Below are 27316 nucleotides of genomic sequence, written 5' to 3' on the forward strand. Positions count from 1 at the left end.
GAAGTGTTTTAATAGCTGAAAAGCTATACCATATAAACTTGTGTGCTGTGGTCTCACGTACAGGAAATAGCATGACCATATATGATGCTACAGTTATAGTAGAACTTGCCTTTAGCAGCTGCTGTTCTTGGATTGCAATAATCTAGGATAGTGTGGGCCACAATAAAGTTGTTACTTGCTCTACAAAAAATACCTGGGAAAGTGATGCTTAAGTGAATAACAAGCTGAATAAATAACTGGGGTGGGGCATCGTGTGGAGAGACAAACTTTAAAATTCTCATGGTAGGTATAGAAAAGCCTTGTTTGAACTCAAAAAAGCACATTACTCTTTAATGGGATGCTGTAGTTAGAAGATGAACTTGAATGTATGGGAAATAATTTGAGGTATTTAATCTTCAAGCTCCTGACAAAGATTATGGAAATTTAACATCTAAAAAGATGAATTTATTTAAAGAGCATATAAAAGGCTTTATTTTCATCAAATAAATTATAAACTTACATTGCAGAGGAAGGTACCACTAAAAAGTCATGCTTTAATTGAAGGTTTAAGTGAATTGTATTTTTACTGAATCTCACCTGTTCTTGTTGGTGTTTTGTTTTTTTACAGATGATCAGTAGAATTGAATATGTGCACACAAAGAATTTTATACACAGAGACATTAAACCAGATAACTTCCTAATGGGTATTGGGCGTCACTGTAATAAGGTTAGTCGAATGTTGTGTTTAAAAGATCCAAAGAGAATGGCTGTTACTTGATTCACGCTCCACAGCCTTGTTAAAATTCATTGCTGAAACTGATGTTTTGGATGCTAAACCATGATTCTTTGATGTGAGAACTTGGATTTGTGTCCACTGCTAAATACAGTGGCATACGCATGGGTTTCTGACCTGCCCTGTGTGACAGACTTGATTGCAAGATGTTTTATAGGCTTGCAGCAAGATCATAAACTAACCCTAGAGAATGCTTTGTTACTTTTATCACTGATGGAGTTTCATTATTGAGATGACTGTTGTAATAGCATTTTTTTTCTCAATGATAAAGTCAAATCTATGGCTTTGGGGATGACTTCCTGGGATGAAAAGAAAGTACCAACGTGGGATCTCCTGACCTACCAATCATCAGGGCATTAAATCTTACAGTAACAGACTGGTAAAAAGAACTCTTCAGCCGCCAGAATTGTGGATAAGACTAATAGTCAACATGTAGATCAATTGTCTATAAACGAATCTATGCCAATATGTGAATGGAAAACTTTAGAGTACCTGATTATGTTGTACAACAAAAAACTCATTATGTGAACCAAATAATGGTGGAGGAGGGGTGGGCTGAAGTTGTTACACGTTTGGGTGGGTAAACATAGTCAGTAGTGCATGTTTGCAGTTGGGGGGGAAAAGTTTTCTTCTATATAAGGTTTTATTTTTAGTCCTGAGTGAAATATGCTTAACCTGCAATTTGTATGTCAAGCTCGGGCAGACAGGCAGCATTGGCAATGCATTAAGCATGCTACTTAATAGAAATTAACTTCAGAACAAATGTACATGAACAAGCTGTTTATTGGAAGCAAGATTCCCGCTTATTTTCTATATATACCATTAGAGAATGTCTAATCCCTAGGCACTACTAGTGTTTAAAATGTTTACCTTTGTTTGCCTGTATGAATGCCAACTTCAGGGCCATGAACATTAGAAGGGGAAAACCTGATTAATATGTAAGGTAACTGCTCTTGTCTGAAGAGGTGCAGTGCACTGAATGTTTAGATACAACCATTGTTGGAAAAGCTTATAAGCCTAATTGAAAGGTAGCCTTTTTGTAATCTTGTTACTGTTAAACTTTGCTCATTCCCGAGTTTCATACTTTCACTCTGTAGAGCTCCTATTTTTCTCTGCTGTGTCAAGCAGTTAGGCTCCTTAATTTTCTGGCAATACTTGGAATAAAAATAAAGCTTGATTTTTTTTTTTTTTTTTCCTAGTTCTAGTTTCTGTTTTCCAGTTCTTTTTGGACCATTTTTCTATGCTTTTGCATAGTCATGCTAGGTTGGCATTGCTGCCCTCTCTTTCATCTTGATGTGGATTAATGGCCTAGAAGGTGCTGCTGTGCTTATTTTAGTGGAAGAACACATTAGATTTCCATCAGCTGGAAAAAAGCCTATACATTTTTTTTTTTCTTTTCCCATTAGTATATTAACTAGAGAGCCATGCGGTGTTACGGTGGCAAATACTTTGTGAGCATGGGCTTTGTTACAGATACAGGGGTTTAGAGATCAGAGACACTTGACAGAAATGTGAATCAATAGGTTAACATGAGCAAAAGGAGAATTGGGTTGCTTCAGTTTGGAACTAGGTGTTTTATCTAAGGAACACTTGCCACCACACACTATTTAATTTTCTAAAAGTATATATTTTTTAAAGATGACTGTGCACAATTTAAGGAAAATATCAGCCACAAATACTAGAATAGCATGGTAATCTTGTTCCAGTAGCTTCCTGTCAGTTATATTAAAAAACCAAACTTTTTTCAAATTTTATTTTCAAATTTTAATTTGGTGACTGGGAGATATTTGGCTCCCACTTTAAAAGATGAATTTTCAGCTCTGCTAGAAATAAGCCCTGCATGCTTATGAAAGTAAACTTTAAGGTGACTAAATGCCTTCTACCTCTTCCTTACTGAAGATTTACTTTTTCTAAATGTATTTTGGGGGAAGGGCAGTTTGTGGAACCAAAGGATGCTTTTGTAAGCAAAACCTCAGTTTCCTCTTTTAATAGAGCCAAATGTCACCATTGTTATCCCTGGTAAGGCAGTGCCATTTTGGAGTGGCTCGCAGTTGAAATTTACCTTGCCACATCTTTCAAATTTTCTCGTTGCAAAAAAAATAATTAAAAAAATAAAAGCATACATAGCTTTTGGAAAACTACAGTGCTTGGTGGAAGAAGGATGGCATTTGGCTACCCTTGTTCTTTCTCGAATGCCTCGGTGTTGCCTGTCTGCGCCGGCCATTGTTGCAATGTAAGCAATACTGTTTGATGCACTGCCACCCTCTATTGTTTGTTCAGTGTTTAGAATCTCCAGTGGGGAAGAGGAAAAGAAGCATGACTGTTAGTACTTCTCAGGACCCATCTTTCTCAGGATTAAACCAGGTCTGAACTGTCTCCTATTCCAACCTCAACCCCAAATTCATGTGCTTTTTTGTTTGGTTTTGTTTTGGGTTTTTTGGTTTTTTTTTTTTTTTTTTCCTGGAGAATGTAGACCTCGCAAAAGCACCTCTTATGTTGGCATTATTCAGACATACTTGGCAAACATGTAACATTACTAAGATGTTTCCCTGTGGCGCTTGTTTAAATTGTGAAATTATTTCTAAACTTGGTTTTAAGGAGGGCTAAATGTACATGCTTGATTTCAGATGCAGAAGCAGGTTTTATTTTTATCCTTTAAAATGGAAAGGTGAGCTCTTGGATGTGTTGAAAAATAGATGTGCCACCCAAATGAAATAGCAGGGCTTCTGTGCACAGCTGTCTGCTTGCCTTCCTGTAGGGTTCCCGGTGTCTTTGAATGCCCATGCAGCAGTTCTGCTGTCACATCAACAAGACTTTCCCATGCAGTTTTTGTTCAAAATCTTTCCAGACATGTGACGAGACTCTCAGACGCTCATTTTCATCTGTTTTTCTTATAAAATTAAACTACTCCAATAAGCTTGAAGAATTATGAGCTTATCGAGTGCTAAATGTAGTGCTCCTGACTCTTCAAAAGAAGATGAATTGGAAAGAAATGAAGACATCTGTCTGTTTCTAGCAGGACAACTGGAAATTGCTGAATATGAATCATAGCTGAGGAGTTTTGCCATACCATCAGTCTGTAGCTTTCCACAATAAGTCTTCAAGTATTAAAGCTTAGACAGCTAGCTCCTGTATGCAGGCTGACAGGTTTCTGTTGTCTGCTTCAGAAACTTGCTTATCAGTTAAGGCAGAGACTTTGATCTACTTCTCTAGTTGCTCTTGGCAGAAATCTTGCCCTACTTCTCCAGTTTCCTGCTGATCATGCAACAAACAGAATTAAGGTGGTGTGAGGTTATCTGTGGAAATACTTCTGTTTGCTGGCTGACATTGGTATTTTCCGTATTCATCCAAATCAAGCTATAATCTTCCACTGTCTCTTTTTGAGGTGGACTTACTCATGTGCCTTCTGCCCATCCAGAATGGAAAATACAGAATGAGCTGAAGATGGCAAATGGAATAAACTTCCCCAGAGAAGTCAGTGCTGTCAAATAATACCCAATACACTTGACTAGTGTAAAGCAGGACTATGTTTATGAATTAACTCTATTTTTGTTTTTTCTCTTTTTTTTGAAGAGGACCACCCATACGTCTTGAAGAATACAGAATTACCTTTTTCAGATTTAATGGTTAGAGCTTGTAGCAGCTGTGGAAGAGCCAGAACATCACTTAGTAATTTACTTCTCTAGCTCCTGAAGAAAATAATCTGACAAGTCTTTGCTAAACAAAGAACTAGACACCACCTGCTTGTGTATTAGAGGCGTAGTTTCAATGTTAACTATATTGAATCATGATCTGTGACTTTGTTCCTTTGTAACATTAATGGCAAGATCCAGAAGATTACAGAAAAGAAAGAATGAAGGCTTTAAATTGTTAAATTTTTTGTTACTAGGTGTGCAGTAAAAATGTTGCATTGGTAGCATTTAGTTTCCATCCCTCTCCAGGCACAGCATTTTACTTAATCTAATTGACAAAGACCTTGTGAAAGAAGTTATTGCAAACTGTACATCAGAGATTGTCATCAGATCATGGACCTTTAATCAGAAAATAGAGGATTGTGTTTGAGGTCAAGCTTTGCAGGAAAGTTGCATTTGCAGTACAGTAATCACATATAAGCTTTATACTGTCTGCTTTAGGAGTTTAATATCAAAATTGCTAAATTCCTGGTAGCTTGTGGACACTTCCATGCTCACTAAGCAAATAACTACCTCTAGTGGTAGCTGTAGTGTGTGCAACAAAAAGACCACTGCTACCTTTCCCAAACTGTTGTCTGAAATGTAGTTTAAAAACCTGTTTTACCTCCTTTTGCTCAAAGCGTTCTGGGCTTTCAGGGTGATTTTCAGTAGGATAGTGTGTAGAAAGCAAATGTACAAAAACTTTGTTGCATGTAAGTCACAGCACAACTTCAGCTTAAGGATTTCTGCTCTAACATCAGCTGTATAAAGAAGGTTTAAGGGTTTTAGCTTTGTTCTTTTACCTTATATAGACTACTATAGTTAGAAATTCTTCAACCAGAATTATAAAATCTACTGTGCAATTTGGAAACTTTCATTGTCTTGCATTCCTCCATGTTAAGTGTCATGTTACAATTCACAGCAATTCCAGTGTACTGGAGTGACCCTGCTTCGTTCTTGAATGCAGCTATACCTGCATATAAGTCTCAATACTTCTTTGCATTTAAAGCTGTATCTTCTGGTCTGGAATCACCTTCAAGGTGATGCTGGATAGGTTTTTACTGAAGACGTCTTGATCCTTATCTCATCTTTCCATCATCTCCCCTCCCCAGTTACTTTTGCAGTATTCATTAATTTGTAGGGGTTGTAGTCCCTGATCCTGTAGCATTAATCCAGCGTTGGAAACAGCTCAGCCAGATGATAAGTAGATTGAAGACCGATTGCTAGAACTTGAAATGATCCTTACGTACTTATGCCTCAGCTGTTTTTTTTGCCTAGTCCTGAAATCTTGTCGCAAGAAGGTACTGTCTGTATTAGCATTTGTAGATAGGCCGGCTGCTAGCACACTAACTGGCATGCACTCTGTTGTTGCTAAATACCAAATCATTGAGGAAGCTTCATTATTAGAAACCCAAATTGGATTCCATGTATTGGGCTCTGGCTCTTCCTGGCTGTATTAATACCAACAGCAAGGGTTTCATGCTGCTGTGGTCATCTTCTGGTAGTCTTAAGAAGAGCATATGATTGAAAGCAAGATGTCTTGTTTGCTGTTGGAGGTTTTGGCCTTATGCTCTGCAAAACGGCCAGTGTTCTTTGATACATAGAGAAGAATACAGGATGTGCATCATTTGCATTAAGCTGCTGAGCTGCCGTTAACTATCTGTGCGTGTAAACTGCTCTAGTGTGAGTGGGTTTTTGTGAAGTGTATGCTCACAGAATTAGTTTTTTCCCAAATTGTGCACTGTCATTACTGAGCTAATGTGATACAAGCTACAGTAGTAAGCGAAGACAGTTGTAGAACTAAGCTACAGATGCTGAGTAGCACAGTCTAATCTGTTCCACTGGATTGAAAAAAGGCTTGAACTAATTCACTTGAAGCTTTTGAATTTACTAGTTAAAACTAGTAGTGACTCTGCACTGTTACTTTGCTTCCTCTTAACTGTAGGCTGTTACATTGTGTGGATGTCTGAAACTGTAGCTAATGCCTAGTGAAAGTGGTTGGGGGTTCCTTGTATACAAATACAATGTGTTTTTATTTTTCTTTAAGTTATTCCTTATTGACTTTGGTTTGGCCAAAAAGTACCGGGACAACAGGACAAGGCAACACATACCATACAGAGAAGACAAAAATCTCACTGGCACAGCTCGATATGCCAGTATCAACGCACATCTTGGCATTGAGCAGAGGTGAGTTCAAGGAGATTACCGTTGTACTCTTTGAGGTTGCAAGATGACCTTATTTGTAAGCTTCTGAGACTTCTAAACTAAATTTCTATGAGTAAGTGTATATATCTCTCTGCAAGTGCTTTTCCATTTGGCTGCTTATGCAAGATGAGGAAAAGAAGATCAAAGCACCTAACTTGCTTCTTGGAGAGATGCTGTCTTGCAAGCAAGGGCTAGATGTTCTGTGTACTTCCTTTTTTTTAGGACAAGATACACTGTTATGTGGCTTTGTCAGAGGACCTTCACAGATACAACTGTGCCTTTTTCTGATTGTGTTGGTACCTGTTAATGCCACTTGACTGGCTTGAGATGCAATTCCATGGCCAGAAAGGGTATTCCAAAAGCTGGTGTTCTATGACTTCCCTTCAAGTTATCAAATTATTGTTAATCCTCTTGCTTTCCAGTGAGACTTTGTGATCCCACGACTGCTTCACTCATGCTGTTTTGGTTTCTGCTTTAACAGTAGTTGCGGCACTGCGTATATATGTGTACATGTCTATATATATTTGACTTCTGCTTAATCAAAAAACATACTGCTAGTGTCCAGATCAAAAGAATATTGTTGTTACAGTATCCTAGCAGTACTCTGTTGGAGAATAGCACTTCTCGTTCTTTAGAAGTTAATGTTAGTCCCTTGAGTCATGAAATGATAGCTCAAATCTGTTCCTTGTTTGAGTGCCTGAATAATATATTGTTTAAGTATAATAACTCCAGCTTTGTTTGCTATGTGATGCTGAGGTCTCTAAGACATAGCCAAAATTCCCTGACTGTCTATGCCTATGACTTTGAATTTAATCAAGATAGCGATGACAGAATTTCTAGTGGCCAGTGTTGACAGAACATGCAGCTTGGTGCTTTAAGTTGTTCCATGTTTCCTCTTTGCTTTAACTTCCTTATGGTTCCTTAAGAATATTTTGTCTGTCAGTAACATTATTTAAGTTTGACATGTGGATCCAGTAGGGTAAATACCAGGTGGTGTAACTTCCAATGTAAATACGTTTTGCAGAATTTAAGCTTTTCTTTTAAGGGAATAGCCATGCTAGCCCTTGTAGTGAAGGGAGGAAGCTGCAAAGGATTACTGCTGTTGAATTCGATGTAGTTTGGTATATGCTAAAAGTTATTAACCTGTCTATATCAAGACAACAGTGAAATAAACAATATATTCCTGTAATCAAGAGGAATCAGGCCTGAAGCTTATGGCAGAATGTTGCAACTGTTAGTGCTATAGTTGAACTGTTATACAACATGTTTTCCAATATGTAATGACAGCTATTCCTAAGGGACTGTTGGCAGTGTTCTCCATTTCTTGATTCAGTAATGGGGAGTATCATCCCGTTTTCCAAGTTGTGAAAATCATTTTTATCAGCATACATTCAAATGTAATATATCCATTAAAGATTGCAAAACTAAAAATTTCCTACTAAAAAATAAAATCATTAAATTAACGAATGAGCTAGATGGGGAATGGAAGCTGTTAATCCCTTGTCTGTTTACAAATCTACCACTGTCTTTTCGGAAAACTTAGTTTTATGGCCCCATACTGGTTCACTGGGTTCTGTTGACAATTAAAACGCACAATTTTAATAGAATCAGTGAGCTTTGCAGGCAGGAGTTTGTGGTCTTCGTATCATTTTTCATCCCTCTGCCAACAGCCGTGGTTTCATTTTACTGCTGAGATGACCCGAGAGCTAGCTGCTGGTAAGGGAAGCAAACCAGTCTCATCCTTGAACCCTGGCCCCAGCTAGTGTTTGTGTTTTTTTTTTCTTTTTTTTTTTTTTTTTTTTTTTTTTTTTGTTGTTGTTGTTCTTGCAATGTTGTGCCTCAGCAAGCCGAGCTGATTGTCTTCTGGGGTAACTCCCTGCAGTGGTAGTAGATGTATTGTCTTTCCTGCCACCATTTAAATGCTTTTCTTGTAGATCTGCCTGAGTGGCAAAGCAGCAGCTATACCTGTCAACTTCTCTTGATAAGGGAGCTGGGGGGAGATAAATAGGTTTTTGTTAGTTTTTTTTTTTTTCTTATGTTAAATAGATGTCAGCTGCAGAGAGAGTCACAGGAAAAGTCTGACTCCACTACAGCTGGGAAGAGACAAGTTTGCCAAGAGGAAAAAAAATCACAGAGCATTTTCTTCACTTCAGTGAGCCGTGCTAGCCTTAATAATCATGAAAGCTGTGCAGCAAAGTGTGATGGTATTCATGTGCCTGAAGCATGGATCTGGGGCATATGCAGTACAAAAAAACATTGGAAGCTTTTTTCCTGAAAGTTACCGTGCAAATTCTCAGTGAAGGAGAATTAACTTTGGAGTTCTCCAGCTGCCTTGAAACAGACTTCTTGTGGGGAGAATGCTAAGAGAGACACACTCTGATGCGTGCACCTTTCTGAATATGACTTGTCTTGTAAAAACCATACAGGCAATTCTGTGTTTTTTTAACAGAAGTGAGAAAAGGAAGGAGTTATGCCTTTGTGAATACACTGCTGTCTTGGACCTACATGTTCATTATTGGTCCCAGACTGATGCAAGGTTCAGGGGAAAATAAAAGATTAGATCAAAGATTTTGATCTTCCTGAAAAAGTTAAGACTAGTATCATGAATCTCTCTTGCGATGTATTCCTTGATTTCTACAGGTAAAACTTCAGGTACTACCAAGCTACTTAGTTAAATGGGGAAACCCATTAATTTTTTTCCTTTATTTTCCAGAGTTTTTGTGTTTACCCCAAGTATTCTACTGCAGCTACAGATAAACAGTACACAATGCCTACTAACTATCCCTTGATTCTTTGCATATTTTTTTTTAGTTTTACAATGATTTTGTACTTTATTTCAAGTAGTAAGATGCTGAAATTTGTAATTCAGGGTATTCTTTCTTTTCTATAGCCGCCGGGATGACATGGAGTCTCTAGGCTATGTATTGATGTACTTTAACAGAACCAGTCTGCCTTGGCAAGGATTAAAGGTAGGTACTGTTGCTTTTTTTTTTTTTCTCCCTGCCCTCCCTGTTCTTTTAATGTTTGGGAGCCATGCTTCTGCCTCCTTGTCTGGGATGGGTTGCTATATATAATGTTTAGCTTCAGCTTTTCTCAGGGCATGATATTTATAGAATATAGAAAAAAGGTTCTGTCTGCTTCTTGTGCAGCAGGCAAAACGTGTATTGTTTGATTCTCCTAAAACTCATGCTAAACAATAGCTTACGTCAGCTTTGCAAATTATTATTGTTCCGTCCAAGGCTGAGACCCTCTTTGGGAAGTGAAAAAGAACATTTTTAGTGGCTGTCTGAATTGCTGCAGAGACATTGGAAATCTCTTTTCTACCAGGTTAAGCTTTAATGGTATCTTCAGTCTAGTTTATGGCAAAACTGAATGATTGTTAGCTGAAACTTGTTTCAAGTATTATTATATATGGAATCCAATTGTAGGCATGGCAGGTATTTCTTATTTCTGTTATAGAGACTTCAATGACTTGTTTCCATGTGCTGCAGCTGCAGGTGTTAGATTTCCAAAGGCAAGCGGCTTGTGGAATGCTAGAACGCTTCAGCTGCAAATTACTGTAATGGCTGTGTACTGAAGCACATAGGCAGAACTTGAATGGGGTACTAATTGAGACTTAATACAACTTTGGCAAGTAGATAGGCAAATCTGGTCTGTTTAATGGACAAAAGCAGCAGCTAGAACTACATGAGCTACGCCATGTGAGGGAAACATTAGACTGCAACAAATGGTATTAAACTGTGTCCAAATCTTAATACCAGATTGACCTTCATTCTCTTTGCAGTAACTGTGTGGGACTTGGAGATTTCATGTAAAATACTTAGGGTTGACCAAAGGATTTTTCTCTTTTTTTTTTTTGCTGCTGTCCTTGTTAATCCAGTGTTGCACAGTATCTCTTATATTGTGACCTACATGTTCCACAGGCTGCAACAAAGAAGCAAAAGTATGAAAAGATCAGTGAAAAGAAAATGTCCACTCCTGTTGAGGTTTTGTGTAAGGTAAGAGTTTCCAAATGATGTCATGCTGTGAAATGGAAGTTCTTTTCTTTATTGTTTTTAAAACTAGAGCCAGTGTATTAGTCTCACGTGGCATTTGCTGCTGAATAATGCTCTGTCAGTCAATGGATGCCTTGTGTTTGGCAACAAGACTACAAATGTGTGTAATAGGGCAGGCATTCCCCGCTGTTTCTTGGTATAGCTCCTCATGCCACCATACTTCAAGTTGTTGGTGACCTGTGCAAGCTCTCCAGCTCTCTGGAGAGGCTTATGCAGTTCTTAAACATCAACAGTGAATATTCAATATGTGCCACCTTGGGTAAATAAAACAGGTAGAGCTGTGTAGGTTGCTTTTACCTGTTGGTGGTTTTTAAAGATTGTTCAGGTTATCCTCTTATCTCAAATGCAGCCTGTAGTAAAATTGGATGTCAGTTACAGTTAGAGCCACGTCGCAGAAGAGTGGTTTTCCAGTGCTGTCTTTTAAGGTCTTAAGGTTTCTCTAGGGCTGTGCAGCCATGAGCTCATTAACAAAGGTCCTTGAGAACACATGATAGTTTTGCACTTTAAATAGCAGCACCAAGGATGGTACTTTCCAGTTATGCACACTTATACACCCTTAGTGTGACACTTTCCAAACTGCTGAATTGTTACACACAGGTTTTCTTGTAGTATACCATTATGCTGCATTCAGTTACCTACTTGAATGTAGGCTTTAGTACATTCTAAATACATGGAAATACATAAAGTAGAGAATTTTTGAAAGAGATTCTTTAAAATCTTCACGATTTAAGTCTTTACAACTAGTCGTAACTGTCCTCTAGTATGTTCAGGTAGATTATCAAGGAAATAAGAGTGGGATATTTTCAGAGACAATTACAGTTTCTCATTTCAGAGGTCTAATTAATAAGAACTAGGTTTAATTAGAATTAAATTGCTTTAAATGTTATATATTGGCAGCTTTGGTTTCTGAGGATTTATGATTGCAGACTATGCATCAGGTTACAGTTCAGGGGAAAGATTACATACCTGGTAACTGGCTGATCAAATCAGCTTTCTAAAATACCAGATAAGGGAACAATTAGAGGCAAGGTGAATTTAGAGATTTGAATCTTCAGACAATTTTCTTTTTTCCAATGTAGATACAGCTTTTTGCCTTCTGTAGGATTGTAAGGAGCTTTTTACTGCAAGTCATGGCTTGATTAACAACACTGTTAATTTACAGGGATTCCCTGCAGAATTTGCCATGTATCTGAACTACTGTCGTGGCCTGCGCTTTGAAGAGGCACCAGATTACATGTATCTGAGGCAATTATTCCGTATACTTTTCAGGTCAGTCTCAAAGTGGAGAAGTACAGAAACTCACCCATGCTTTACCAGTTGATAACTACTCTGTGGAACTTGCACTGTAGAAAGCTGCTCCATATGTGCGTGGTGTAGGGAGTTCTGTGACTCCTTCAATTTTAGAGTTTAAAAAGGGATTATAAATGGCTCTTTAAAAGACTTAGAAAGATACTGTGCAATGTTATGTATGAAAGAAAACACTCTCTTTGAGTTGTATAATCTGACTGCTAATGCAAGAGAGTTCAAATTCTGTTGCAAGTAGATTATGAAACTGACCCCTTGATAGAAGAGTTTGAAGTTTTTCACATTTGCTGATGGATGATAAGAATAGCAGTAGTGCCCAAGAGGTGGTTTTTGGTGGAGGGGAATTGTGCTGTTTCCTTTTGTTAGTTTGTTAGAGGAAACCAGAACATAAACCCAACCTTGTAGAGTGAATAGTACCTGTGAAATGAGGAGCTGGTACTGGTCTTTCAAGAATATCCAAGTTTCTAGAATCTAAAGACATTTCTCTTTGATAAATTTGGGATTTACAGCACTGCAGTTCTCAGAACTGTATACATTAAAAAAGGTTGAGAATTCCAGCCTTTGAAAAAGCAATAAGCTGGGTTATAAGGAAGTGCTGTTTCTACAAATGCAGGATCTTGCATAAACAGTGAACAAAACAGTTCGATGGTATTTGGGCTTGCTTCAAGAATCCCTTTAAGTCAGTAATGCTTAGCATTCATATATCATTCATAATCACCAAATCAGCTTAAAAAAAAAATACGAATCTCTGGTTCTGGGTCTTCAGCAAAGATTTGGTCTAAACAGTAAGGTGGCTATGATGTGTTACACTAAAGTATTTCACTCTTTTCTAGGACCTTGAACCACCAGTATGACTACACATTCGACTGGACGATGTTAAAGCAGAAAGCAGCACAGCAGGCAGCCTCTTCCAGTGGGCAGGGGCAGCAGGCCCAAACCCCCACAGGCAAGCAAACTGACAAATCCAAGAGTAACATGAAAGGTTAGTAGCCAAGAACCAAGTGACGTTACAGGAAAAAAAAATTACACTAATTTGGACAATGTTGGCAATTTAAGTGTTAGATCAAGGAGGTGGTTTAAAAAATACATTTGGCTGCTAATTAAAAAAAAAAAAAGACGTCCTTGGAGAATTTGACTACTAACTTTATACCAAAATGTCCTTGTTCTTCATATCATTTCTTCTGGGGATGTTGGGTCATTTTAACCACTGCATCTTTTGCTCCTGCATTAACCACTTTCCAAAAACAAGAAACTGACTTGGTGTTGGTAATGTGACATTTTTATTTATTTTTATTTATATATATATATACATATATAATATATATTTTTATATATATAAATATATAATGCAATCCAAAATCCTAGACCTAACACTTCTAAAGGGATAATTCTCATCAGCTAGGCAAGGATCTAGAGACTTTGGGTTCTACTCTGTTCCAGCTATTGTAGTGCTGTGGGTTTGCTTCTGTTCTGTATGCCTCAAACATTGGAAACAGAAAATTGTGAATGATCTGGCTTTCTCTGGTGGGTTTGCGTTGAGACATTTAGTCCAAAGCTAAACGAAAGGACCATTGGGCTCAAAATGTCTTGCATAAATTGAGTAGTAACCTTGAACTAATGTGGTCTGTCAAGTCACAATTTTCTGAAGTATATAGATGGTTTGTGGTGGGTCTTAAGGTTTCTTAATTATTTTTAATGTTTTTAGGTTATGGCTTCAAGGGGAAATGTTGTGAAATATTAAAGATGCAGTTGTATAAATACTGAAAACTGAGTTCTGAAGAGGCACTTAATTTTTTATGCATTCTGTAAGCTTTTAATTTTTTTTTCAAGTGCATCTGTCAGTGTTAGCCTAGTAAGCTACTAGAATAAAACAGTGCTACATCTATTACAGCTAGTCCTAGCATGAAACGGGTTCTTCATGATGAGGTATGGATAAAACTGAAGCCAGAGGTGTTACTCAAGTGAGTAACAGAGAAACTAGGTTTAAATTATGTACTGAAGTATTGCTACTGCTGGCTACTCTGCAGAACATTCTTGTCTTGACTCCAGTTTTAGTAATTATTAAATTATTATTTAGTAGTTATGAAGCTAACATGGCAGAGTTGAAGAAATGCAGAAGTCTTTATGGAAAGTTTATCAAAATGTTGTTTATGTGTTGTGGTAGCTTTTATACCTTACCAGATGTCTTTAGTCAGAAGAGCTATCCAAAGGTATAACTCTCATTCTCTGGTTTTCTGGATGAAATAAAAGACCTGCTGATCTTCACAAGGCTCAATCTGAATGTTCCTTGAAGGGAAAAAAGATAAAAATCCATAGGGGTATCATTAAATGTCAGATTTCTTGATACAAAGAGTCCAGCTTGGTTCACTGGAGTCAAGGGTTTTTACAACACTGAAAGCTGTGAACCAGTTCCTTTGTTTGAAACCGTGGTTCATAGTAGACTCAGCTGTAAAGCAACATGAATGCATTGTTTCATGAAATAGGAAGCTCTGATTGGAGTTCAGAACCCACTGCTGAAACCAGTCCTATGTCAGGGTGTGGAAAGGTTGGTTGTTAAAGCAGGAAGGAGTAATTTAAGCAAAAATGTAGGTGGTCAGAGACGTCCTAAGCCAGGCAAGTACTATACCTTAAGTGAAGTAAAGATTATAATTTTCTGCCTCCACTTTCCAATGAAGATTTAGTGGCAGAACGCAAAGCTACAGCTGACTGAGAAGCATGAATAACAGTCTGTATTATGATTGAACCCTATAGACCATTTCTGTTTCTTGTTGTACCTTTCCCATCACACTGGTAAGGAGGTCCATGAAGACATTTGTTTTCCTAGTAGAGAGAGTTTCATTGGCTCTTGGAGTAACAGCCTCCCAGTGGAATGACTCCATCCTCTTCTCTCCTTTCATGAAGAAAAGGTTTGTGAGCCTTGGATCAATAAAGCTGTAATATCAGCAAAGCATTAAAGTGCTTGGGAAACATCTGAAGACTTCCCATCTTCTTACAATGGTTAGTTAGCCTTAATCTCTTCATCAAAGTAAAGATTCTAAACACTTTACATGCCTTTTTTGAGGTATCTTGCCTGTTAACTGAAGAACTGAAACAGCTAAGTTCAAGCAGAAGCTTATATGATTCTCATGTTGCTGTCACTTTGAGGATTAATGAAATATGTGGTTATTTTTTAAAAGTTCAGTTAAATTCTCATGTAGCTGGTGTAGCAAAGCCTATCCTGCTGTCCTGAAGTAGCTTAAAGGTCTCTACAATATCAAATTATACCCACTTGGTAACCATATCTGGGTTAACAAGAGTACTGAATAGCAATTTACGGGTGCGTTTATTGAGTAAAATATTACAGAATAAAGAGCAAATACTATTGCAGATGTGCATCTTGGTGAAAACTAACCTTATTTCAAATCGTATTCAGACATTTACCTGACATAGGTTTGACAGTGTGTTCATATGTAGATGTTCCTGTCCCTTGTAACTCAGTTCCACATGAAACCATTTCACTGAGTTTTTCTTGCAGGTTAATCAGGCTGAATATTCTGTTTGGTTCCAGGGTAGGCCTGCCAATGGCCTTTTTCCCTTCCTGTCCCTCTTCTGGAACCCTGTGGCCGTGTCTTTTGTAACAGCAAGATCATTTGGTTTTGAACTTGGGAGAGGTGAACTTAACAGATCGAGCTTCCCTGCTGATGAGGGGAAGTTGAGCTCAAATCTTTTGACAGCGCAGTAGTTGTTCAGGTATGATTTGTAACAATGGTTACAGTCAGCTTCCCTCAGACATAACTGACTGTTTCAGTCAATCTCCAGGAAAAAAAAATCTATCATTCCATTTGAGAGACGCTTTCAATTCACTTCAGTGCAGAGTTCTTTAGCCCATCAGTTGTCCCATTATCATTCACTGGATGCCTTTAGTCATGGCAGTATTTCTCAGAACAGACTATTCATCTCTTCTTGAGATTTAGCCAATTGACAGCTAAGCACTTCGCTGCTTGTTTCTGCAGCTAGCTACTTCATAGGGAAAATGTTGGAACACCTTTCAAGTGGAGGAGTTTCTTGAAGTATGACAGTACAGTTATTCTTTTACCTTTGATCGAATCTGTGGCTATAGCAATATCAAAACAATTTGAGCATCCCTCATTTACCATTAAGGTTATGGGAGCTTGGGGTAACACCTTGGATGGACGAGGAGTGATACATATGTGTATTTGAGCTGGCCCTGTATATGGTAAAGACTTGCTACAGAGACAAATGCCTGCATAAGCTCTCCAACATACTCTTCATACTGGCGGAGTCATGTATGCTAAATGACTACTCTGTATTGTCATTTACCAGCTGTTGTTGGTCTGCATTTGTGAACATGTCTACGTAGTCTTAATAGGAGTTGTGAGGGGCATTGTGGGTTGAATCCAGCTCCCTATTGGTCTTTAAATAGTTGACAATTCTGTTGTCCATAATACCTTGAGTTTGAGGTGTTTAATTTGAAGCAACTTGCCTTGGGCTGACTGCGTTGTCTACCAAGTTCCGGGTAAAACAGCTTGGGAAGAGCAGAGAAGAGCCATCACCATCAGAGTGAACAGTGGATGCTTTTGACAGCAGTTTGTGTGCCACAAGGCTGTTCAGCCATTTCGGCTGGATTTTGAAATGTTTTCTTTCCAAGAGTTGACTATGAAGAATTATTTAACAGGTAATCTGATACGTGAGGACAACAAACTGCTTCTCTCATGTCTGAGAGATTTATTTTGAAAAGGCAAGCAGTGTGCTCTGGTTCTGATAACATCGTTACTTTAGCCCATGCAAATGTGATGTCTCGAGGTACTTGAAATGCATCTGAGTTGAATAAAAGCATCATCCAGTTGACTGATACCTGTGTATGTAGTTTAGATGCTTGTCTAACTGGAGAAGCCCTGCCAAAGATAGCCATATTGCACTGATTTTTTTCATATATCAGTTATCAAATGGGAGTCTGGAGCATTGCGCTCTACCCTTCAAAATGGACTTAGCTTTCCAGACTTCTGCACAGTAAAAACTTAGCCCAGAACAAATAAGCGTGTCATTTGTTAACATGTCCTTTCTCCTCTGGTTTGAGATCCCCTTTTCATTTGAAATGTTTGGGCCTCTAAAGCAATGAGTTAATCTGTTTGCTCCAACAAAGGGAGCATACCTTCATTCTTAATTTTGGCTGCTTTGATGGAGAAAGTGCTTCATGCGATGAAATCAGCTTTCACTGATGAACACATTAAATGTAAAAACAGTGTAACTTTCAGTTGTGTGCATCCAGTAAGGGTTATGCGCAACTTTATCCCAGCGGAACTAAGGGATAACTGGGGCTTCTGTGAGAATTTACACATGAGTAGGAATGACTGTTTCAATTCCAGCACAGGATTTTTATTTCTTTTATTTTTAGTTTTTAGAATTCCTAGTGTTGGATAAAGAGAAGTATCAAGAACTTTAAGACTGGGTTCAAACAAAGCCATTGAATCTCATGTAAGAAATTAACTGTAACCTATTCTGGAACAGTTAAACCTGTTTTTCTGGGTGCTATCCAGATACATTTTTGAATGAATGTCAGGCTACATTTAAGATGCGGTTGTGTTGGCTTCTCTCTGGATGACAGCACAAGCTATAGCTGAGGTCAGCTTTGTAGTTTACTCGGAAGATATTTCTGTTGCAAAATCCAGACCTATTGGTCAAACAAATTCATACATTCACAGGATACCCTGCTGTTTGAAGGGCATCCAGAATATAAGCTTGCTTGGCAAAGTAATTTTTGGTTTATGTTCGTGTTAATTCTTTATAGTATAGTACTGCTACCTGAGTCACCAGAAATGAGTATATCAGCAGTCTCAAGAAGAGAAGACTAGCTTAGCTTGCAGTAACTGGTTCTTTGAGGTCTGTATATGTGTTCTTTTTACTCTCTGCTTTCCATGATACGTTAAACTTGTCACTTGGAGTTCTGAACTCAAACCCAATTGGTTTTGACATCCAACTTCTGGGTCAAATGGGTTGTTTCCCTTGTCCTTGGAAGGACAGAAGGTATGTTGGGTTCCTAGTCACTGTTAGAGTTTCTCACTTCTGTTCTGGTTGCCCAGAGCATTGTACATCTGAGCATGTAGTGAAGACCAGTTACTGTAAGGTAAGTTATTTTCTTTTTCTTCTGTATGTGTGACATTACTGTACTGTCTGAAGAGCACCAGTGCAATCAGATGTGTTTGACATTCAAGGATAGGAACATGAGATATTGAAACAAGTGGAAAACAATCATATGAAATTACATCCTGCTTCTTAGTGGCAATAACACATTTGCTTTCAAATTGTTGGTCTAAATTCCTGTTTGAGGAATGTGGCATCCAGCTGATGCCTAGGCTTTTTTTTTTTTTTTCCAGTGCAGTACTAGATGAAAGTGAGAGCTGTGCATTTTTGCTAAAGTGTGATGGCAAATACTAGTTAGCTTTGGCAAAGGACATGAGGAACTCTGCAATTCTGACGTGGAGCAGCATTTTCCCCTTTGACCATAACTGATGTTTAATTCACCTGCCATGAAGGCTGTTTGTCATTTTCATCCAGTATCAGTAAGTTGCGCTTGTGTTTATCTTGCAGGTTTCTGAGCATGGAGAGGATGGGACAAAGCAGAGCAGATCGGAGCAGGACTTGTCACTCCCCAAATCCTAGAAATTTTAGTTCATACTTACACTTGCCAGTGGCTGTGGGCAACCATTTACTTGGTGTAAAGAACTTAATATCAGTATAAACTGGCTCTGGGCAGCATCAATGATGCTGCACTTTGAGTTGTAGCAGCTGTAATTGTGAATATTACTGAGATAGTGAAACATGGTGTCCAGTTTTCTATTGCATTTTTTTCAAGTGGAGAAGTTAACTAATGGTTGAAACACAAGTGGAGAAAATTGTGCATATGCCAATTTTTGTTACCTTTTTACTTTGAACTACACTGCTTATGAGATCTCATTGTTTTTGGAAGAATGGCATGAACAGTCTTCGGCAACAGTTGTGATAATTGTAAATGCTCACAATTGTGCACTCTTTTCTGGTTATTCCTCCCTGGGTTTTGAAAGTTGTACACTTTAAACATTCTTAAAATTGTTGGCTTCTATGTGCAACATATTGAGCCAGCTGACATGGTAGTAACCAAAGATTCCAGTTTTTAAGCGTATGAAAGACTCTGCCTGCTTACCTGTGCTAGAAATAACACATCTAAAGTGAAGACTTAAGAGAAACTTAGCGACTACTAGATAATCTTTAGGACTCTGCATTAACTCTATAATGTTCTTGGTATAAAAGGAAAAACAGCATATTTGTCACAAAACTTAGTTAACATCTTACAACTGAACCTGTATGTAAGTTGCTTAGATAAATGTAATCACTGTAAACATCTATATGATCTGGGATTTTGTTTTTATTTTGAAGCGGGAGCTTTTTTTGTTTACAAGTTCATTAAAAACTAAAAACTGTTTCTGTAAGGATTTTTTTTTAATTTGCCTTGTTAATTCAGTTTAAGATATCTGCATTACCCTGTTTTTTAAACCAGGTTTCAAGGCCATTTGGCAAAAGAAGTCATATTTCTTTCTAAATCATTTTAGATTTAGTGTTGTAACTCTTCCTCACTTTGTTTTTAAATAAATTTTGTATTTTTTCCTTGAGGGGGAAGGGGCAGTCTTGCATTTTTATAACTTGTTGTTTGAGACCCATCCCTCTATACTAAGATTGGATTTTTTTAAAATAAAATGGCATCTTTTGCAGACCCGGTATTGGCAGCATAACAAGTGCTGCTGTGTCATGCATCGGCTGGACTGACTTGTGATTGCTAGTTTTGAGAAAAATTTGGATGGAGTATTTGGATGGTTTTAAACCAAGGCATTTTCTTTCAAGTTCTTGTGAAGTGGATGTGATGAGATTTACTCTTGTTCTTGGGGACAGCCTCATGCCATGCAGAGTTCACATTGGTTACTGCCCCAGGCTGTCTTCCTTCTCACTCCTATTCTAGCCCAGCTGAAAGACAGAAATACTTTTATTGCTGGTAATTCTTTAACAGTGTAATTTATTCCTTTATAGCATGTCAGAATAAATTTTAAAAAATGTCTGAAAATGCTGCCAGATGCCTATTGTGTAAATGTTGTTTGTATGTTAGCTTTTTAGACAGTTTCCATGCATGTAACAGAGTTCCTGGTCACAGTTCATATTTTTACTGTTTGAAAAGATCTTTCATTTTGAAACCTGTTTCTTCAAGGTAATAATTACACTGTGCACTCTGTCATCTTAGAGTGGTAATCTGGATCAAGGCTGCACACTTGTGCAGTCACTATGCATACTGCCTGTACAGGAACGATCTGCTCTGAGATGATGATAAACTTCAGCTGGAGAGCTTTGTGTGCTAACTAACAATTGGATGGATAAACTGGGAGTACAGGGAGGCAAAAACGTCTGCCAGGCTTCAAAGAGATTTGTGCATATTTGGAAACTTGTCTGATGTTTAAGAGCATTCTTTCTGTTACCTGGAAGATGAAAGAAATGTAGTTCATTCTTCTGGCTAGTTTTTTTTTTAAGGCTCATCCAAATAAGGATGCTTTACGAGCCCTGCCTCACATGAAGACTGGTGTGTTTCTAAACTGGTATCTAGAATACTATGCTAAGTCCTTATGTATGATTTTTGCTGTCTAGGCAATGCATCTGACAGCATGCATCAAAGAGGAAGAAGTATCAATGAAATGCCTCCTTGGCAGCTGTTTTCAGAGTGGCTGCTTGGAATTGTTTAGTACCACTTCTCTAGCTTTGACATGAGATACTCTAAAAATTAGAGGAAATCATTTGGTTTCAGGAGAAGAAATTTTTTCCTCTGTTCATTAACCTTCCTCAGAATTTTTAGGAGGGTTATCAATGTTTTAAAACAAAACTGCCCTTGAATAAGAAATATAGGCAAGAACAGCCTGTAATGCTTGGCATGTCAAAATGCGTTGGTTTGTAGTTCTTGCTACTACAAGCGTTGTCATACAGAAGAGCGTGGAGTCCAGTTAGTCTTTAAAACTTGGTATGTTAAGGGTTTACTTCTACACGGAAGTGTGAGCTGAAACTGTCAGCTGTGTTGTGCTTCATTGCAGAATACCAGCCTTCGCCAGACATGCTGAACAAGATGGCAACCTTTCTCAAAGAGATGCTGTGATGATATTGAACACTCATTTGCTGTATGATCTATTTGGTTTGTAACAAAGATTTAAAACTGAAGCATTAAAAACTATGTGGATCTTGACTTTTTGGTTGCAGCTTTGCAAAGGTCTTGTGTTGAGAGGTTTACTCTTATCTGCTATCCTGATAGAAAGTCAAAAACTTCTGCAAGGAAACCCAGGCCCTTTCCAAGTAATTATTGTAACAGCCATACAGTGCATGAACCACAACCGTGTGCTCCCTGTAAAGTGCTAGAATTCAGGTAACAAAACAAGACTGACAAATAGGCTCTCAACCATCTCCCTGAGCTGCGTACAGTGTCTTAAAGCAGCTTATTAACTTTATAGCAACTCAGCTACCTTTTAAAGGCTTGCTCAACTGGGAGGGTGGGGTACTTGTGTAATACATGAGTTCATTATTTTTAACCAGTTTAAACTTTTCCTTGTTGCAAGCAATTTGTCTTCTCCAAAAGACAAAGACTGCTTTAGGTCTCATCTATTAAGTATCATCCTGCTGAGGAACGTTGTCCTGCATTGCCCACTATCCTACGTGGTGTTTGGGTGATAAATGCAAGCCCTGGCTTCTCGTGCAGAAGCATCTATGCTTGAATATATTGTGTCAACCTGCTGCTTTGGCAAGCCTGTCCATTGTATCCCACCCCATTTTTTTGGTGGTTTCTATTGAATTTCATCTTTTTTTTTCAAGCGTACGTGTTTTGTTCTGCCTGTTTTCTCAGTTGGCTTTTTCAGGTGTGTTGCTTATAACTCCCAGGAACTTGGATGTGCCTTTGTGCACTGTGCTTTTCCTTAAACAGATTTCAGCAGAGGTGAAGGCACCTAAGTCAGCTGCTGCTGCTTTGGGTGGGAGGTTGGTCTAGCTCCCTTCCTGCAGTTCCTTCCAACTGGAGTTTTTCTGTGGTCCTATGTTAGCTTTTCGCATAAGGCTTTAACTTCTCTTGACAGCATTCCCTAATTTAGAAGATTTGTTGTTCAGCCAGCTCTGTCAGACCATCTGCTCCTTAATCATGGTGAAATCATAACGATTTCGTATCAGCTTGATGTCATAATGCAAGTTTATGAGCACTGCAGGCTCCAGACAAAAGGAAAAAGTGAGCTGGGAGGAAGAGCTGTCTGCTCTGAGCACTAATGCATCTGGAAACATGAGGCAAGGGACGATGCAGAGGAAGTGCCCACCCTGCTAATTGGGCCTGAGTGGAACAACTGCATTCATGGCATGTTCTAATGTGGAAATTGCTCTTTAATGCAATCCTTATTATCTAGGGCTAAACAGGAAGGGGGGGAGGGCTGTACAAGGTCTTCATACAAAGAATTGAGATTGACTGTTGTGCCAGGAGACGTGTTCATTGTTGTTCATCGTTCTCAGCTGTGTTAATGAAACTTTGGAATAGACCGGCTGTTTTTCCTTAGCTGTAAAGGAAAGGTGTGAGGCACAGGCTATGTCCAAACAGAGTCCTTCTTAAAGGAACCACAGGAACCAAATGCTTTGCACAACTCAGTACTAAAGGCATGAATGCTTTTAAGACGCTACTTTGACTTTTTTAAAGTTGTAAGCTATTTTTGGATGTGACTGTTGCTAGTGCTGGATTCAGGTGGAAATCTGAGTAAGCAAGGGGTTGTTCCTGCTGCACCAGGTTAGAGTGAACAGATTTCCAAGTATTTGTCCATAAAGTAGCTAGGGAAGTGATGAGGCTGTTTTCTCAGAGAACAGCTTGGCATTCTGTCATCAGAATACCTGAGCACACTTTGAAGCATTCCATTGTTTTCTCTCACCTCCTCGAGAGCCTTGTGTTCCTGTTGATAATCCTGATTGCTTTTTTGTCAACACAGCTGGCTTTACTTCACTTCTTTCCCTGAGTTTAGAGGGATAGCATCAGTATGTGTAACGGAAATGCTATCAGAACTGCTGTGTGCGTTGGTTGTGTTCAGAAGGGCAGGCTCCTGGTTTCCTTTGCTGCTCCCAGTTCTCCACCCGCAAAGTTGCTCAAAGTTTGCTATCACTTTGTAGCCACAAAGTGATAGCAAACTTTGAGCAACCTTGCAGGTGATACTTTGAACTTTTTTTGAATTGAAACTTGGAGAACAATTTGAGATCATCAGAAGACCTTGAAGGAGTGCACATGCTATTGTATAGGGCAGACTGGCTTTGAGAGTCCCTTGTTTGCTGCCAAAGTCCATATGTTATGATAAATATGGGCCTTATCCTTTGTTCCTGTAAATACAGGGCATATGGTTGACTCAGCACAGTTTACCTAACCAGCATAGGTGGGGCAGTGGTCTTGCATGATTCAGCTATGCTGTGTGGGACCTCGTGGTCCGGCAGGCCAAGGGCACAAGGAATAAAGCTCAAACTCACCTTTGTCTTCCTTGTGCCTTGAATGAGTCGCTTTCATGTGGCTCTGGCAGATACCAATGTCAGAAAAGTGCAATGGGACTTTGAGAATGAGGCAGGCAGGCACGTGTGCTGAAGTGAGAACCCCCCAGGGGTTAAGGCTGGTTTCTGTGCAGCTTTGCTGTCTAACTGGCCCTCACTGCTGCACAAACCTCCTGTGGTTTTTGTACACCGACTGGTAACTCTGCTTTTCTGCACTGTGGGCGAGTGACCTTAAAGATCCTAGAGTCCATTGTTACACAGCTACAAGGACTGATGTTTCACAAATCTCTCTGTCCCCAAGTACAGCGGTCTGACCCCAGGACCAGTTTGGGGTTTGCAGTTGGTTCTGGTATTGAGAAGCAATTTGTCACTGCTGGCCTGCAGCTGGACCAAGGTGCAGGGCACTTGTCAGATCTTCATCTGGTGGCAGCTGTAGGTTGGGCTTTGCCCAGACCAAGTGAAGAGAAGTAAGGAAGGGTTTGCCTGCCTACCAGCAGAGGGGGAGGACAGCGCAGAGTTGAAGTGGAAACATGCGGGTCCCCTGAGCAACCAGAACATCGCTTAGGCAGCAAATTAATCACTTATGTGCCAAAGGCTTCCCACTGGCACAGCTCTGAGCTTGATCTCTCTTGTTGGTGGCTGCTGGCAGGGCAGCAGCTGGTGTTCAGCCAGGATTGTTTGCAGCAGGTGTGTTTGAATGGGATTACCTGGTGGGGTGAACCCCGCTAATGGCTTCAGAAGTATGTGCACAATGGAGCATATATTCCTGTGCCTTTGGGGCCAGTTCTCATTATACAGGCTGAAGCTCAGGAAACTCCTGTTGCATAGCACTGTTTGAACAGTAGGTATGGAGAGAAATTTGCACTGACTCACATCCTGGAAGTGCTCTCCTTCCTCTCTGAGCCCCCTTTCTTCTGAGGAGGAAAGCAGAGTGAACCAGCTGTGGCCATTCTTCACTCAGGCAGCACAGGAAGTATCAATTGATTTCTTTCATTAGATAGCCTTGTGCTACAATGGCCCTGTTGCTCTGCTTGCTTCCAGGGAACAGAGAACCATCAATAAACCCTGTTTGCTTTGCACCCCAGGTGTGGTGCTGCTGTGCTAAAGCTGCACTGACATGGCTGCAGCAAATTCCTGGCCAGCTAGCCTGAAGCTCTTAACAAATCCTATAAACTGATTATGGTCGTAAGTCACTCTGCTAAATGACCTTTCTCCTCATCGTGACAGCTTTTTATATTGCATCTCCTGACCTTCCTGGTACCTGTTGGCAGGGAGGCTCCCCGCTGCTGCCTGCCCTCTGCAAGCCGGGGCTTTCCTTTGGTCCCAGCAAGCGGCACACTGCGCTGGAGCCCAGGAGGCAGAACAGGCTGGGCAATGTGATGCTGGTTGGAAGTGGCTTGGTTTTTTGCTGCCCAACATGTAAACAGCTTGCAGGATCTGATCTGTGTGCTGCTGTGCTCAGCCTTTCCTGGTGGAAGGCTGTTGGGGCTATCAGCTGCATGGGGAGGCTGCCTTGGGAGCCTGCAGAGGGGTTGGTGGCTGGATTCTGGGCAGGCTGACTCGGCTGCGGCCATGCAGCTCTTCCTGATCATCCCATCCGAGGGAGGCACTGAGCATTGGGACAAGGAACACTTTTGTGCCTGTGGGACTCTGCACAGGGTGTGTTTAAAGGTATCTGCTGCCCTTGGCAGGGTGTGGCAGGAGGGAGAGGAAGTGGTTGTTCCAACACAGGCGGATCCCAGCACCAGGACCTGCTGCTGTTTCTTGGGGGAAACCAGTGTAACCCCCCAGGGGAAGCCAGAGAGGCTGAGGCTGCTCACCCCGATTGGTGGTGCTGGGCTGGGCATGGCAGCTAGGCAGGCTGGGGAGAGGAGCCTGGCAGTGCTCTCCTTGCCCCAGCTGGTGCAAGCACAGCCATGGCTGCTGCAGGGGGGCCAGGGCTGTGTTTGCCCCCCTGATTCCCATAACAGGACCCAGCTGCCTCCAGCAAGGAGGACAGTTAGGCTGAAGGACAGAACGGCCATCTGCTTGTCCCACCATGCATGGGACACGGGGTAGCCCCAGCTCACAGGTGGGAGCAGCCTGCCTTGCTGTGCATCCCCCAAAGGGCTTGTCCCCTGGGTCCAGGGAGTGCAGGGATGTTTGAGTGAGGTAGCTTCATGTTGGAGCCAGCATTAGATTTGGCAACGAGAGCTGGGAGCATTTGTCCCTACAAGCTGTGCAGTCAGAGCACGGTACGTGGGGTCTCCCTAGGGTGTGCCAGCACAGCACAGGAGGGTTCTGGAGCTGCAGCATCCCTTCGGCACCAGTACGTGTCACCCAGTCTGTTCAGAGTAGCTTATCTGCTTGATATAACCTCAAAGACGAAGTTTAAATGCCAAGGTAGTGGAACAATCTGGCAGAGATGAGCTCAGTTTTTACTGGGTGTGCTGCAGTGCCTGCTGTGTGTTCCATGAAGCCAACGGCAGGCACCATGCTGTGGTGGGGCTGTCAGCCCCAGTGCTGGCAGGGGAATGGAGTGAGAAAACCAGTGTGTGTCTAGTTAAGGGCCGGGAGCAGTCCCGCTCCCCTAAATAGCTTGCCAGCTGCTGGTGCTTGTTAATGTGCTTGAGCCATGGGGGGAATGTGGGGTACTTGGGATCCATGTTGCAAGGGGAGATTTTTGGGATAGGAGGGAATCCTAAACCCCAGGGAGCACTTTCCAGGAAAGAACTCTTACCCAAATCCCCCTTCTGGGAGAGCAGGGCAGCCTCCCTTGTGGATTGTGACTGCTTTTGGTCTTGCCACAGTAATCGAGAGTGGGGGCTGAAGTCCTGATCTCAGCCTTTCAGCCAACATCCACAGAGCTAAAGGTTGAACCAGCTCCATGTCAGCTCTGACAGCTTTCCAGCTGCCCCGTAGCCGCTATCTTCAGGGTTTTGCCCTGCTCCGGAGACCTGCGTGCCTGCTCTGCAGTCGTTGGGCTCACCCATGTTCGCTGCTCCCTGGTCCTTCCCCTGCGGTGGGTGAGCAGGGCAGGTGGGTAGTGGTGAGGCTGGAGGCCAGCTGGTGCTTTCACAGCCCTGCTAGGAGAGCTCCATAGTGAGATGGGAATGTGTTGGAGCATGGTCTGGGCCAGGGGGCTGCCTTCTCTGCCCAGCCATGTCTGTGCCTGCTTGGCTAACCTGCTGCAGAGCCACATGTCTGTGGTGCTTTGCAAGTAGCTTCAGAATGAAGTCTTTTAAAGAGACCTCTGCTGGGTAACAGCTCAGTCTGGCTGCCCTGTCAAAGCAGCCTGCTCCATTCCTGGGTCCCTGCAGTGAAGCTGAGAAGATAACACAACTCTTTCAGGGGGCGCTGAGCAGGGACTAAGCTCCTTGCTCCAGCTTCCATGAACAGGAGCAGGGCATTTAGCCTGCCTCTGCCTGATGGCTGGAGTATGGAGGTGTCACTGATGGAAAGCTGAGAGAGGTGTGGGAAGTGCTTTGGCTTATAAGAGGGGCTCGAAGGACATGAGTGCTGTGTCCGGTCTCAGGGCTCTGCCCTGCAGGCGAGGAGCCTGCTGGGAAGGAAAGTGGTGCCTTCCTGAGCCAGCTGCACACCCGCCCCGCATGTCCTAGTAGATAAGTGCTGCTGGCTTAACACGCTTGCCAGGCAGGACCAACGCCTACCTTTCCAAGCTGCTGTCGAGTTGAAACACTGCTCCTGCTCTTCGCAGTATTTCATCAGGCCAGCGCCTCTTCCAGCTCTGCTGCTCCAGGGGAGTGCCCGTG

The 27316-nt window shown here is 40.9% G+C and overlaps 1 protein-coding gene across 4 annotated transcripts in view; it reads left to right on the forward strand.

Annotated features, from left to right (window-relative positions):
* LOC118157901 (casein kinase I) overlaps positions 1–21258 on the forward strand; it is a 35731-nt gene extending 14473 nt beyond the window's left edge. Inside the window, exons 4-11 of one of the 4 annotated variants that reach the window (XM_035312435.1) lie at positions 608–706; positions 3053–3136; positions 6491–6630; positions 9539–9617; positions 10572–10646; positions 11866–11972; positions 12842–12990; positions 18597–21258. In XM_035312435.1, the coding sequence (XP_035168326.1) occupies positions 608–706; positions 3053–3136; positions 6491–6630; positions 9539–9617; positions 10572–10646; positions 11866–11972; positions 12842–12990; positions 18597–18604 (741 nt within the window). In that variant the 3' untranslated portion in view covers positions 18605–21258. Of the gene's footprint in view, positions 1–607; positions 707–3052; positions 3137–6490; positions 6631–9538; positions 9618–10571; positions 10647–11865; positions 11973–12841; positions 12996–18596 lie in introns of those variants that run through there. The other 3 variants (XM_035312438.1, XM_035312439.1, XM_035312437.1) reach the window with 3 other exon arrangements.
* Positions 21259–27316: the final 6058 nt, after the last annotated feature.

The sequence above is a fragment of the Oxyura jamaicensis genome (assembly GCF_011077185.1).
Source record: "Oxyura jamaicensis isolate SHBP4307 breed ruddy duck chromosome 13 unlocalized genomic scaffold, BPBGC_Ojam_1.0 oxy13_random_OJ106581, whole genome shotgun sequence".
Lineage (NCBI taxonomy): Eukaryota > Metazoa > Chordata > Aves > Anseriformes > Anatidae > Oxyura > Oxyura jamaicensis.